This window comes from Phoenix dactylifera, chromosome 9, assembly GCF_051530095.1.
Source record: "Phoenix dactylifera cultivar Ajwa chromosome 9, Ajwa_hap1_PhDact_Kaust_v1.1, whole genome shotgun sequence".
Taxonomy (NCBI): Eukaryota; Viridiplantae; Streptophyta; class Magnoliopsida; order Arecales; family Arecaceae; genus Phoenix; species Phoenix dactylifera.
The window spans coordinates 25,207,435-25,219,717 of NC_143198.1; the positions used below are offsets into that span (position 1 = coordinate 25,207,435).

The 12,283-nt window shown below is 37.7% G+C and overlaps 1 protein-coding gene across 1 annotated transcript; it reads right to left on the bottom strand.

The window, feature by feature from the left end:
* Window positions 1-1,745, bottom strand: LOC103709300 (myb-related protein Hv33). Its single transcript, XM_008794582.5, has 4 exons — window positions 1,533-1,745; window positions 1,206-1,403; window positions 994-1,123; window positions 1-896 (listed from the first exon to the last, which is right to left on the bottom strand). Exons 2-4 carry the CDS (start codon window positions 1,336-1,338, stop codon window positions 200-202), a joined length of 960 nt encoding a protein of 319 aa, XP_008792804.1. The 5' UTR covers window positions 1,339-1,403; window positions 1,533-1,745; the 3' UTR covers window positions 1-199.
* Between the last annotated feature and the right edge of the window lie 10,538 nt (window positions 1,746-12,283).

The following is a 12,283-nucleotide window of genomic DNA, read 5'->3' on the forward strand; positions in this document are numbered from 1 at the left end:
TCCAGCAAAACAATAAGAATGTAATGTGAGCACACCCCTGTAACATTATTTGTTCCTCTATAGCCATAATACAGTGGAGAAAAAGCAAAGAAATTGAAGCAAAATACAGACAAAAAGTTCCACCTCTATCATTCACAATTTTTTCCAATGATTTCAAGATATATGAGAGAGGGAGGGAGGGCAGGAGAATATGAAGAACTCAAAAGAAATCCACATTGAATTCATTTGCCAATTCCCCTTGAGGTATATCAAAGCAGGCCTCTGACAGGTCTCGAGACAGCGACCTAATCGGACAGCCACTGTAATCTTCTGTACTCTGTGCATGGTGCTGGTTCTTATGCCATGGACTAATCTTCCCTTCAAAAGTTTCCATCCCATTGGTCTGCAACTGAGTTAATGAGTCTACCTTGTTGTCAGAAGCCCAATTCAGAACCTCAGTTCCCAACACATTGTTCATGTCTGTTCCTACATTGCAATTCCAATTACTACTGTTACTTGAGCTCTCCCCATAGCCATAATTCTCCGAAACATCCAAGACACTACTATAATCACAAAATCCTGAGCTGTTTAACAACTCATTCTGGTTAAAAGGCCTAAAAGCTTGCTGAATTTGGTCGTAAAGGTTCGAATTAGTCTCCGTGGCATCGATACCCACCTGGATATCAATCAAGGGGAAAGGATCAAAAACCGGCTTCACCGGCAGATGCTCTGTGGAACCACTACTGATTGAATTGTTCAAACCAGGCTTTTCCCCTGGTGCTTCTTTCTCACTCAATGGCTTGTGCGTGCTCGGGTCGATCCCCCTCTGCCGAAGCTTCTTTTTGAGGCACGAGTTCCAGAAGTTCTTGATCTCATTATCTGTTCTTCCTGGCAAGTGGGATGCAATTTGAGACCACCTGCAACTCCAAATAGGAGAAGGTTGAATAACCAGTAACTGAATTATATATGATTTAAATGTGGTTCCTAGGAGAAGTCCCAAGGCATGTTATGTACCTATTGCCCAAAATCTCATGCAGGCCTATGATCAAGCCCTCCTCTTGCTGTGAGAAGTTGCCCCTCTTGAGGTCTGGCCTCAAGTAATTTATCCACCTCAGTCTACAGCTCTTCCCACATCTTTGCAATCCTGGACAAAGAAAAAGTGTGATGAATCATACAGAGAGAATGGTGAGGAAATGTTTGTGAAAAAGTAGAGTGCAAAAACACACCTGCTAGTTTGGGCACAGAGCTCCAACAGCCAATCCCATATCTGATGATGTGATTGTAGAGCTTCTCATCTTCTTCAGGAGACCACAGCCCTTTCCTTAGCTTCTGCTTCGGACAGCAGGAACGCCGTCCCATTCCTCCGAATAAACGACCGAGAATTCTGGGTGACAGGATCTGTGGATGAGCTTCGATGCGGTTTGCTTTGTGAGAGGGAAACACAAATAAAATAGCAGCTGAATTATATAGAATACAGTTCTATGCTTAATATTGAAGACAGATGAAGAGAAACAGGAAGATAGAGATAGATAGATAGAGAGAGAGATACCCACACAGAAAGAAAGAGAAAGGAACACAGGAAGGTGAAACAATCAAGTGGTTTTTAAGCAAGGCTTTGATGTTCTTGCATTGCAATGGATTGCGATTCAAGGTATCTTCAATTATAGGAAACGACTGAATAAAAAAAGAAAATTCTGAAAAGAGGTTGGCAACAGTGGGGGACTTGAGTTAGGAGAGATGGAGGGAAAGATGCAAGCTTTTTCGGTAAGTTGGCGAAATGACACGCATCTATATAGACATGACACTCAGCTTCGAGTGGTTAAGGGTGAGGAAGCTTCATATTACTATACATTAAAGTAAACTACAGTCACACGTCTGCTTGCATTCAAAAGTCATTCTAATCGGTATATACGATTCATAGCTTCCTCATTTACTTGAACAAAATCGAGGATCTTCATGTATGGTCGATAGTAGGGTACTGATAATTCGTCGGTCTCAACAACCACCGACAACATATCAGTTTGCATCCTGCTGAGCATTACAAGCATAGAATTGTGATGAAGTTACGTGGCTCATGTGAGAATATGTGCGGGCGTATGTTTAGTCTCACATCGGTTATTCGTTGGATAGATCTTAGGTATTTATACAGCATCAAGGAACCCAAATAATAACTTCCGGCTAGCCATTTTGGATGAGGTCCTGAGTTGTTACAAATGGTATCAGAGCGGACCTGGCCCATAATCTATGTGGACTAAGGGACACTGCAGTGTTTAGTCACATATCGGTTATTTGCTGGATAGATCTTGGATATTTATACAGGATCAAGAAATCCAAATAGTAACTTCTGGCTAGCCATTTTGGATGAGGTCCTGGGTTGTTACAGCTCACTTTCCCATATATAAGATCTTTATGTCATCATGGATAAATTTTTTGAATAGAGTTTTCACCTTGTTTCTTTGACAATTATGGATTTGAGAATTGACCTGCACCTCAATGTTATTCTCAGCAGAGCAAATGCCTAGTTGACTATCAAAAACAGTACTTCTTTATGAGGAAAGCCTCAAGCCTACCATGTGTGTAATCCTAATGATTGTATTTAAGATTCAGAAGAATTCCATTCATCTTTTTTCATCAGAGAAGCAGGAAATTTTTTTAACTAGAATTTTTTTTAATGCTGTTACGCGGTCGTGGCATTAGAAGCTTTCGATGAGGGTGGGATTTAAAGATGAGACCTTGGACAAAACTCTTAGTTAAGCATTAAAACATTTGAAGTACAAAGGAACAAAAACTATATTGCAATTACATATTATTTATGAGCTGATTATAGATCCTCATGGGGAGAGTAGACAAGGTCTGCTGAAACTTACAATCCAGCATCAAATCATGTAACATTTCAATCTTTAACTAAACTCCAAGGACTGTGGTTATTCATCTAGAAAGAGCCTACTCAGAGAGAGCTTAGAAACCACTCTACCTGCAGGTGGCCCATCTGTGTCCCTTTCTTCAATTAGCTGATCTGGATTGAAGGGCATGGTAAGCTTATTGCGAGGTAACCTGATCACATCCTGGAATCTCTCTCTCTCATACAAAACATGCTCCCATTTAGAAATATCATGCTGCTTTTCTTTATATCAACCCTGATTTCTGATCACATAATTAGGAAAAGAGATTAGCAGGTTCCTTGGATATCACGGCGAGGTGCGGTCCAGCGTATAATTATACGTAAGTCACTTATCGCATACAAATCAGATCCTCTCTTCATTGTTTGTTCTTTATTTTCCCTTTTTAATTTTATTTTTAATGTAGGTATACTGACCCCAATGAAGGTAATAATAGCTGTTATTGTCCAGTCAAGCCTTTTGCTAGATATTTTCTGAATTAGTGGAGACTTAAGAAGTTCGTTACTCATAGTTACAACAAAATATACAGGATTGTAAAATGACATAAAATGGCATAGCCACTATTCATGGATTGTAATATTACTTTTAGTTATGAATATATACTACGCCAATATAAAAATATTAATTTTATTTTTACTTGACTACTTAATTTATGTTCCTTTGTATTACTTGCATTTTAATTGGTTTGAGCATAAATTAGAGTTTTGGCGTGACTTAGATCTTGAAGTTAGGGTGTTATTTAGATTGACCTATGTCAGGAAATTGTCTAAGGTATTATGAAGTGATTGATCTCTTTTAATTAATTGAATAATTTTGGGGTGGGGGGCGGGGGGTTATGGAAGTCGACCGACATAGATGGTATTAGTTGAAGGGTCCCTATTCTACAGTGGATTAGATTGAATCTAAGACTATAATTGTTTTTGTAACATGATTTGATCTGAACTCATCTATAACTTGGAATGTGATTTGAGAAAATGACCAGGTGCAACTCCTATCGTCAAGAAGCCAAGCCGCAAATAGTTTAAGGGCATATTTGGTTCGAGGGAATTAGGTAAAAACGGTAACGAGCGACTCTCATTGCAGCTATTTGGTTGGGGGAGTTCCATTTCTCTCCCGATTTCAACAAAAAATGGGAAATATCCGAATCCTCTAAAATCTAATTCGGACCCTCATCTAGTATTGAAATCCGAGTCCGATTTCAGCCATGAACCAAGTAAGTCGGATAATATAATCATTTTGATTCCAATTCGAATCAAACACAACGTAATTAAATATATTGACGTCGGATTGGTAACCATACATGCTTTAAAGTAGCTACTTTTTATTTATTTTTTGATCAATATATATTTCAAGCAAAGAGAAACGTGCACGGGTGTCACGGTCATTGGGTGGAGTCCTAGTTGTGAGCTCGAAGATCTTGCATCCTACGTGAGCTTGACCTTGACATGCCTCCTTTGGAACCAAAGGAAATATCATAGTGGCTCTTCTTTCAAGTTATACAAGCTGGAGCCAAGAGGAGGTTGGGGGGCACGATTAAAATTAACAAAGGCAAGTCATTATATTAACGTGTCTTGGTTGTTTAATTAGGGCCTAGGATATCTTATGAGATGGCGTGAAATCTACTCGTCTTATTCTAAGTTTTGCATGATTTATTAGTTAGTATTTTAAAATGTTAAACCATGCACGAATATTTTATCATGACTCGAGAAGACTTGTTGAGCTGAAGATCATCAACATTTCCCAGTTAACAAGTAGAGAGACAAGAGCTAGTCATACTTTATAGAGTAACAGAAGGCAATCAAAGGGCATTAGTGCAATTTCATATATTTTAGACATTCCTCTACTTCTATAATAATTGAAAAGATATATTATTAATGATTACAGTTTCAAATAATGGATAAAAGGGACAATTTCTATTATATGTCTTCCTAATTTATGTATAATTCCTGGTGATATGCAAGTGGCTAATATACTTTGTATCTGCAAGCAAATCTGCAGCCTTACAGTTCTCCTGCTCATGTTGGCAATCAATTTATTGAAATTTTCATACTTTGTTTGGATAAACATCAGGAAAGTAATGTGAATCTTGAAGTTTGATGTACGTATTGGTGTTCGATGGATCATGCCACTAAAGCTTGGCAACCTAATCTTTTTTCTTTCATTTTCTTCTGTTTGGTTTCAATTAGCCAAAGAAGGAGAAAGAAATAAGAGGAATTGGTCATTCACACACTGAAGCTCACCACACTCTCTTCTCTTTTACATCATTAGGTATTGGATACTACAACAATATTATTCCTTTTTTTTCTCCTCATTTTTTTATGCCATGTAATAGTTGTTGCCTTTAGTGTGCCATTTGAGAAACTAAAAAAACATGAACTTTATTTTGGTTTATCTAGAACAAGGTCTCCTCAGATCGACGCAATGGTTTACTTAAGCGAGGCGATTTTAACTTAAAAAGTGTCAAGGTTTGTTGAGCCAGACTTAGTCCTAAAGACAATAATTGCAGCATAAGGAGAGTTTTCTGACTTGGTGCTCAAAGGTGGTCCTTTTAACATTATGATGATTGACGCAATGTTTCCTTGGCAACTTACATCGATGGATTAGTGATTGACCTTTGTGTTGCTAACTAATTGAGATGCAAATCCAAATCCAAGCTTCCATCATGGCAAAGCAATGGAATGGATGAGAGAGGTGGAAAGGTAAACCAAAGGAGACGAATGATCCCTTGACAGACCTGAGCATTTGAAGATGTAAAGGGAGCCAGGAGAGTTTTTGCTCGCAAGTTGTTCTCCATTATCCAATTAATTATACCCTACAAGACTAACAATGACCACTAACCACGAACCATATCCAAGCTTCCAGTCTACCTCTTGTTTAAAGGTTTTCAATGCATTCCTTTGAAAGTCAACAGGTGGGGACTAAACAATGGCCAGGGTGACGAGCAAACAGTAAAAAGGGAAAAATAGAGGATGTTGGATTTCATGCACTTCTTCCCACCAACGCCTACTTTTCTTCATGGAATTATTTAAATCAACTTCACTTCACTGGAATCCACCTGCATAAATACATCACGGTTACGTAACCATCCTTTTCTTGGTCCATTTGGCATTGGAAAGAAAACTCATCAAAGATTAGAAACAAATAATCTACATACACTCACCCTAGCTTACTACAGCAATCTCTTTCTAGTAACTATCTATGACAAATACCAAAATTACGGTTTAACTTTTACAAAGCATTCGATGAAGCGAGAAGAAGTTGGTGAGTTTTTGAAGATAGGCATGAGTGAATATCCTCTTTCACTTGTTGTCGAAGGGAAGCAAGCTACAAACAAATGAGTCACTAGTTCATGAAACACTTAGTTGCCAGGTTCATTTAACCTCATTCTCTTAAGAAACAAACCAATATTCCACAAGCAGGTCTTTTATTAGGCCGGGTTTGGATGAGACGTACGTATCTAATCTCAAATTAAAACATCACTTTATAGGCCTCGTATACGTTGTTAATTGATTGGTTCTTACACATCATAATTTTTTGAAGTCAAGTGGCCCAAAATCAGATGTATTATTCTTAGACTATGTGAATAATAATAATAATAATATTAGTAGTAGTAATGGTTGATAAGTTTATCTCACAAGAGAGGCGATAATATGGCGTCCGACCTCGTGTTTGACGTGTCGTTGCTTCATGGACGGTGGGACCCATCTGACGTGCGTTGACCGGCGGAGCGTCGGCACAAAGGGAGGTCTCTTTTTAGCAAAAAGAAAAAAGAAAAAAAAAGGGAGGTCTCTCGCCCGACATCACTTTAATTTTCCCCACTTCCTCCTCGCGTCCAAAAACAAAGAAAAGATGCTGCTCCGACAGCTACCGCCCAACGGGGTCCTGTTGACACCGCTCGAAGCCACGTAACCAACACCCTGGTCCTCCCGCACGTGCTAATGAATTCTATCTGTTTTTTAGCTAAATTGTTCTGCTGCAGCTGGCCAGTCTAGAAAGGAATTGGGTTTTGGCGTTTTTTTTTTTTTTTTGGTACAACGGCTGCTCACCCAATTCTGGTGTAGGTGCAGCCAGCAGAATCAAAGGCTACAATCTGATATAACTATGCTGGAGCGACTGCCTGGTGTGTCTAGAGGACCTCTCCAAAGTGCTATACAACATAAAAAGCGATCTAGTCGGCGGCTCTATTCACCTTCCGATACATATACACTATCTGAAAGTCACTACAACCTCGTACCAACTGTCGTCGAGAAGAGGATGTCTGTCCCGCGTCCGCCCCTGCTCACATATCCACTGGATCACTGTGGCTCTTTGGGAGGTGAGTTATGTCTCATGTGGCTCTTTGGGAGGTGAGTTATGTCTCATGGACAAGATGTTTTTGGTTGAGCTCAACCCTAATAATAGGTCTTTCGAGTCCGGCACTGTGAAAATTAAAATTCATTTATATACTAGTATTCAGCATGGCAAAAGCATGTTAGAAGAAAATTTGAATTCCATAAGATTTCTAGGGTTTTAGATTGAAGTGCTTCCAAATTATCAGATTTGGGTATTAAGTTTTTCTTATACTCCAATCATTCTTTTGGCTATTTTTTATATATTTGTCCCACGATGTGCAGTCTGGGTTGAACGAACGACAGATGGTATTAGCCATATTTACATATTATGTACGTATGGTATTGGTATCGTGTAGATGAGCTAGTTTGCTCGTCTTCTTTTGTACATTGTTTCAAAAAATGGGGTTTGAGATTGGTTTATCTATCCCAGTGGGCCCACCATAAGGCTAAGCTTAAACGACAACCAAACCTAAGAAAACTAATCTTTAGCTGAATGTTTAGGCCCTAATAATTAATTGAGCCTATAACCTCTATAAACACTAAATCAATCTAGGCAGGGCCCTTGCTTAAACATTTGGTGCAAGTGGACTTGGGTGCTTGAGCCACTGTAAATTGGCCTGTGAGAGAAAAAAAAATAAAAAAACTGAATTCCTAAATCCTTGGTCTACATTTGTGTCGGGCTGGACAAGCTTGACCATTGACACCTTTAGTTAATAAAAATTTTAGTTCTTGGACTATAACTCAATTTTCAAAAGAAAATACAGATGGTCAAGGAGTTTCTTAGTTTCGACCTTTGTCCTAACATGATAGAATTCTAATAATTTCAGAAATTTTATCTTCTTTTTGGAAGGTATCCAAATTTTTTTTCTTTATCCCAACGGTCAGGTATATAATGTGATGACTCATATAGTTTTATTACCCGAAAGATAGAGTAATGCTGTCATCCTTTTCCTTGGGTTCATTTTCTGTATCTGGTTTCAATAAAGTGTTATTGCATCGTAATTATTGGCCATTATAATATTTATAATATATGTTATTTCTCTCAAAACATTATTATATTTCAATTTCAATATTAAAATAAAATGATCATTGCTAATTTGCTATAATGACTGCGACAATGATATGATAATAAAAAATAATAAACAATAATAGCTGCTATTTTCTGTTAGAATGGCTCTTATAGCAGTTTTAGACCCTCTCGGACGGGTCGAAAAGATCAAAAAGAAAGAAGAGAAAACGGTAATCCTCAAACACTTAAAGAAGTGTTTGTACCTTAAAAAAAAAAAAAAAAATCAAGAAGATATTAAGAATATTAATTGCTAGACTCGACCATATTATTTTTGTAATCGAGGAACTGAAATATATTGAATGATTTGGTTGCAAAAAAGGTGATGGGCCCTATACAAGCCTATAAACATCAGCTCAATGAAAGATTAACTTATACAATAATTGAACAGGCATTAAGACCCACTTGATGCTAAGTGTAAAAGTTATGGAGGAAGTTGAGGTGTCAGATCAGGACGTACGTGGTACGCATGGTGCATGGCTGTTGTGGTCATGGACGTGGGCCAGGCACAGGTAATAGTTTTAAAAATTCTAATTACAGATATAATGGCTATTCTTGTAGACTACTGCTCGTGTTTATAAGATAGTAGAAAAATGCCTGAAACCTTTGTAACATTCATTATTGTCTAAAACTATGGTAACCACAAATCCAGAATACAGAATCATGAAATGAAATTAAGTGGAAAAACATAAGGTACGTAAAAGGAACACGGTGAAGCTAAATAGAGGGGCACCAATTTCGTCAAATAGCCTATTAAATATATATAATTAGCCTACTTGGGACTACCAACTTTTTAGATCGTTGTTTTGTTATAATTCTTCTTTTAGCAACAGCAGTAAGAATGTCGTGAATAAAACAGGAAGGGACAAATCCACACCCAAATCTGATTGCGTTAAACTAAAGAAAGTTGTGTTTCACATGTATCGGGGTAATTTTAGTCATCTCCAGTCTAAGCATCTATGGATCATAGGCACACGAGACAGACATGCAAGTTCAAATAGTCAACTTTTAGCTTTCTCAAGTCAAGATCATGTAATCTAAATCATGAAAATGTCGTACTCACTTTGAGCTTTTCACCTGAAAGATTTTATTTGAAGGCAGATAATTTTGATCTCTACGCACACATGTAGGTGCCTTTTGACCTAGCAAACAAATGTGCATGACTTGGAAAGCAAATTGGAATATTGGTACTCTAGCAAATAAATGGCCGAGACAAAATTGCTCCTCTTCGTTTCAAGTGATTGAGATCGCGTAATGTGATGGGCCACTAGAACGGAAGGGAAAAAAAAAAAAAAAAGTGAAAACAACATCCCTTTCCATGGTGACGGAAGATCACTCGGACATAAAAGGAGCCAAGAAATTGGATTGATGGATGGAGTGAGGGAAAATATGGGGACACAAGGCTTTATTTTAACTTATCATTCTTGGATCATGATCTCTTCTTGAAAAGGAAGCCATGTTGTTGGTTGATTGGGACCATGAGATAAGGAGACCAATACAAAAGAAAACATCAAGTAACCAAGTAACATCTTCATACTTTTAGTACTAATGTTCTCCATAACTACCGCCTGAAGAATAACAATCAAATGATTACTAAATACATGACATTTGAAAAAATGATATATGAATTAAACTCATGTCGCCATTCTCACCAAACAAATGATCGGGACATGTCGGCAGGGAAACAAAACAAGATATTTAGATCGACGCCGAGATGTTTGAACAAAGAGAGAGAGAGAGAGAGAGAAGATGGAATACAATGCCAAGAATTATTGGAATTTTGTTAAAACGGCATGCTTAGATTCCATTTTTGCATTTCTGAATCATCTTCTTCCTCTTGGAATAATGACCCAGTTTTGAAATCTTTAGATACTTTCCCTTTGGCTACACAATTTATGTATAACAATTTATGCATTAATTATCAAAAAAAATGCATTAGTATTAAAAATATGTGCATTGGCTATCAAAACATGTGCATTCAACTCCACATAAGCATGGTTGGTGTGTGTGCTTGCTGAGGCCAAAAGCAAAATCATCTTCAAATTTTAATACTGGGCCATTCCTCCAATAAATTATAAAGAAATACAAAAATAAATAAATAAAAGTGGTCCAGAAAGAAAAATAAAGTAGATTCCCCTGAAAATATTGATAGGTCCTCAGCTTGATTCAACATATTGATATAGTGCCTGTCTAACCCATGAAACATGACAGAGATGTTCATAAGTTGTTGTATATGTATCATGGAATTTTATGTGAAAACTAGGAAGCATCTTCAGGCTTATACTCCAAATATGAGAATTAATTTTTAGGTATAGCTTGCACACCAGCCTTGTAAAAATTGAGAGATCGGCGAGTACATTGATGGGATCTGACCCCATGTATCCATTGTCCAACAGCAGCCTCTGTTACTCTCCATTGTTGGAGATCTGTTATCTTCACCTGTGTAGGAGGTCTGCAACGGATGTTTGCAATTGCGAGAGCGACATAATTATATATTTCAGGCTAGCTTCTATTCCAATTTCAACAAGTGATGTCTCCTTCTCTCCTTACTATTGGAGAAACACGTATGAAGGCAGGTCCCCAATTTACAGTCAGGCCTAGCTGGCTTTACTCCACACACACACACACACACACTCTCTCTCTCTCTCTCTCTCTCTCTCTCTTCTAAACAACTATAGTTAGAGTTGAAATCGGATTGGATACTGGTTATCCATATTTATGTTTGTTTTGTTTGATGAATACAGAGATGCTAGTCAGATGTAAAAATTCATATTAATATTTATTTTAAATGAATATGGATATAAATCGTCCACCAAAAGTATGAATATAGATACGAATATAAATCATATAATTAAATCTTATGACCACAGAATCAAAGATATTACTAGGTGGATGGTGAATTAAGTTAATAGTATATTAGTATGATCATTTATTTTTCTTATAAGTTTGTATGTGCTATATAAAATTAGATGAAATTGGATATTCGAATACGGATCGGATAATTGTTTATTTATATCCATATTTGTTTTTCTTCGATGGATATGTATACAAACACGGATATTACACTAAAAAGAAAGTCTTTTCTGGCGCTTTTTAGCGCCTTTACTTATGTTTATAAGCACAAGAAATTTTAGCGCCGACGCTTCCAAAAGCATCACAAAAGCGTCGGACAAGTGAGGGTGGAAAAATTTTTTTCCCACACTTTTTAAAAGCATCGGCATAAACCCAATTTATGAGCATCGGCTTATTTTTGAGTACTAAGCGTCGGCTCATTTTTTAGTATAGGGCCTATCTAGGCTTGGGCCGACGCTTATTAGTGTCGGCCCATTTTGGAGTCTGTCGACGCTAATAAACATCGGCAGAAACCGAACATAGGGGTAGCCTAGTCGGGCTTCTGTCGACGCTACCCCTATGTTCGGTTTCCGCCAACGTTTATTAATGTCAGCCCATCTAGGGCCTTTGCCCACACTTTTAAGCACCATCAAAGGCCATTACATGTCGTGCCATGCCAATTTGACCTGTATAACTCTAAGAAGGTATCAAATTAACAAAAATCAAATTCAATTCTTTACTTGTATAACTCCAAGAAGCTCAACTTTATATGAACGAAGCATATCATTCCATTTCGTATAGTTGAGCAGATACAGCTGACCCTTACATGTAACTGATCCTAAGAAACTTGATAAAAGGCCACTAGCCCTCTTGATGGGCTCCCCTAATTCGTTGCATTGGATGACGATCTTCTCACCCTGAGGAAGCTGTCACACATCCTTTGCTCGAGTGGGTCCTCGTCTCGTCCTCCATAACAACCTCCTCCCTTGAGTATAAGTCTTCATCAGTTGGCACAATATTATAAGTCATATACTAAGTATAAGTCTCATCATCCTCCTCTTCCAACCCTTTTCTCATATTATACAAGTCCCTAGGCTTAGTCTTAATGACAACAAACTAATTCTTATCTTTTGAGTCTTGCACAAAAAATACTTGTCGAGCTTGAGATGAAAAAA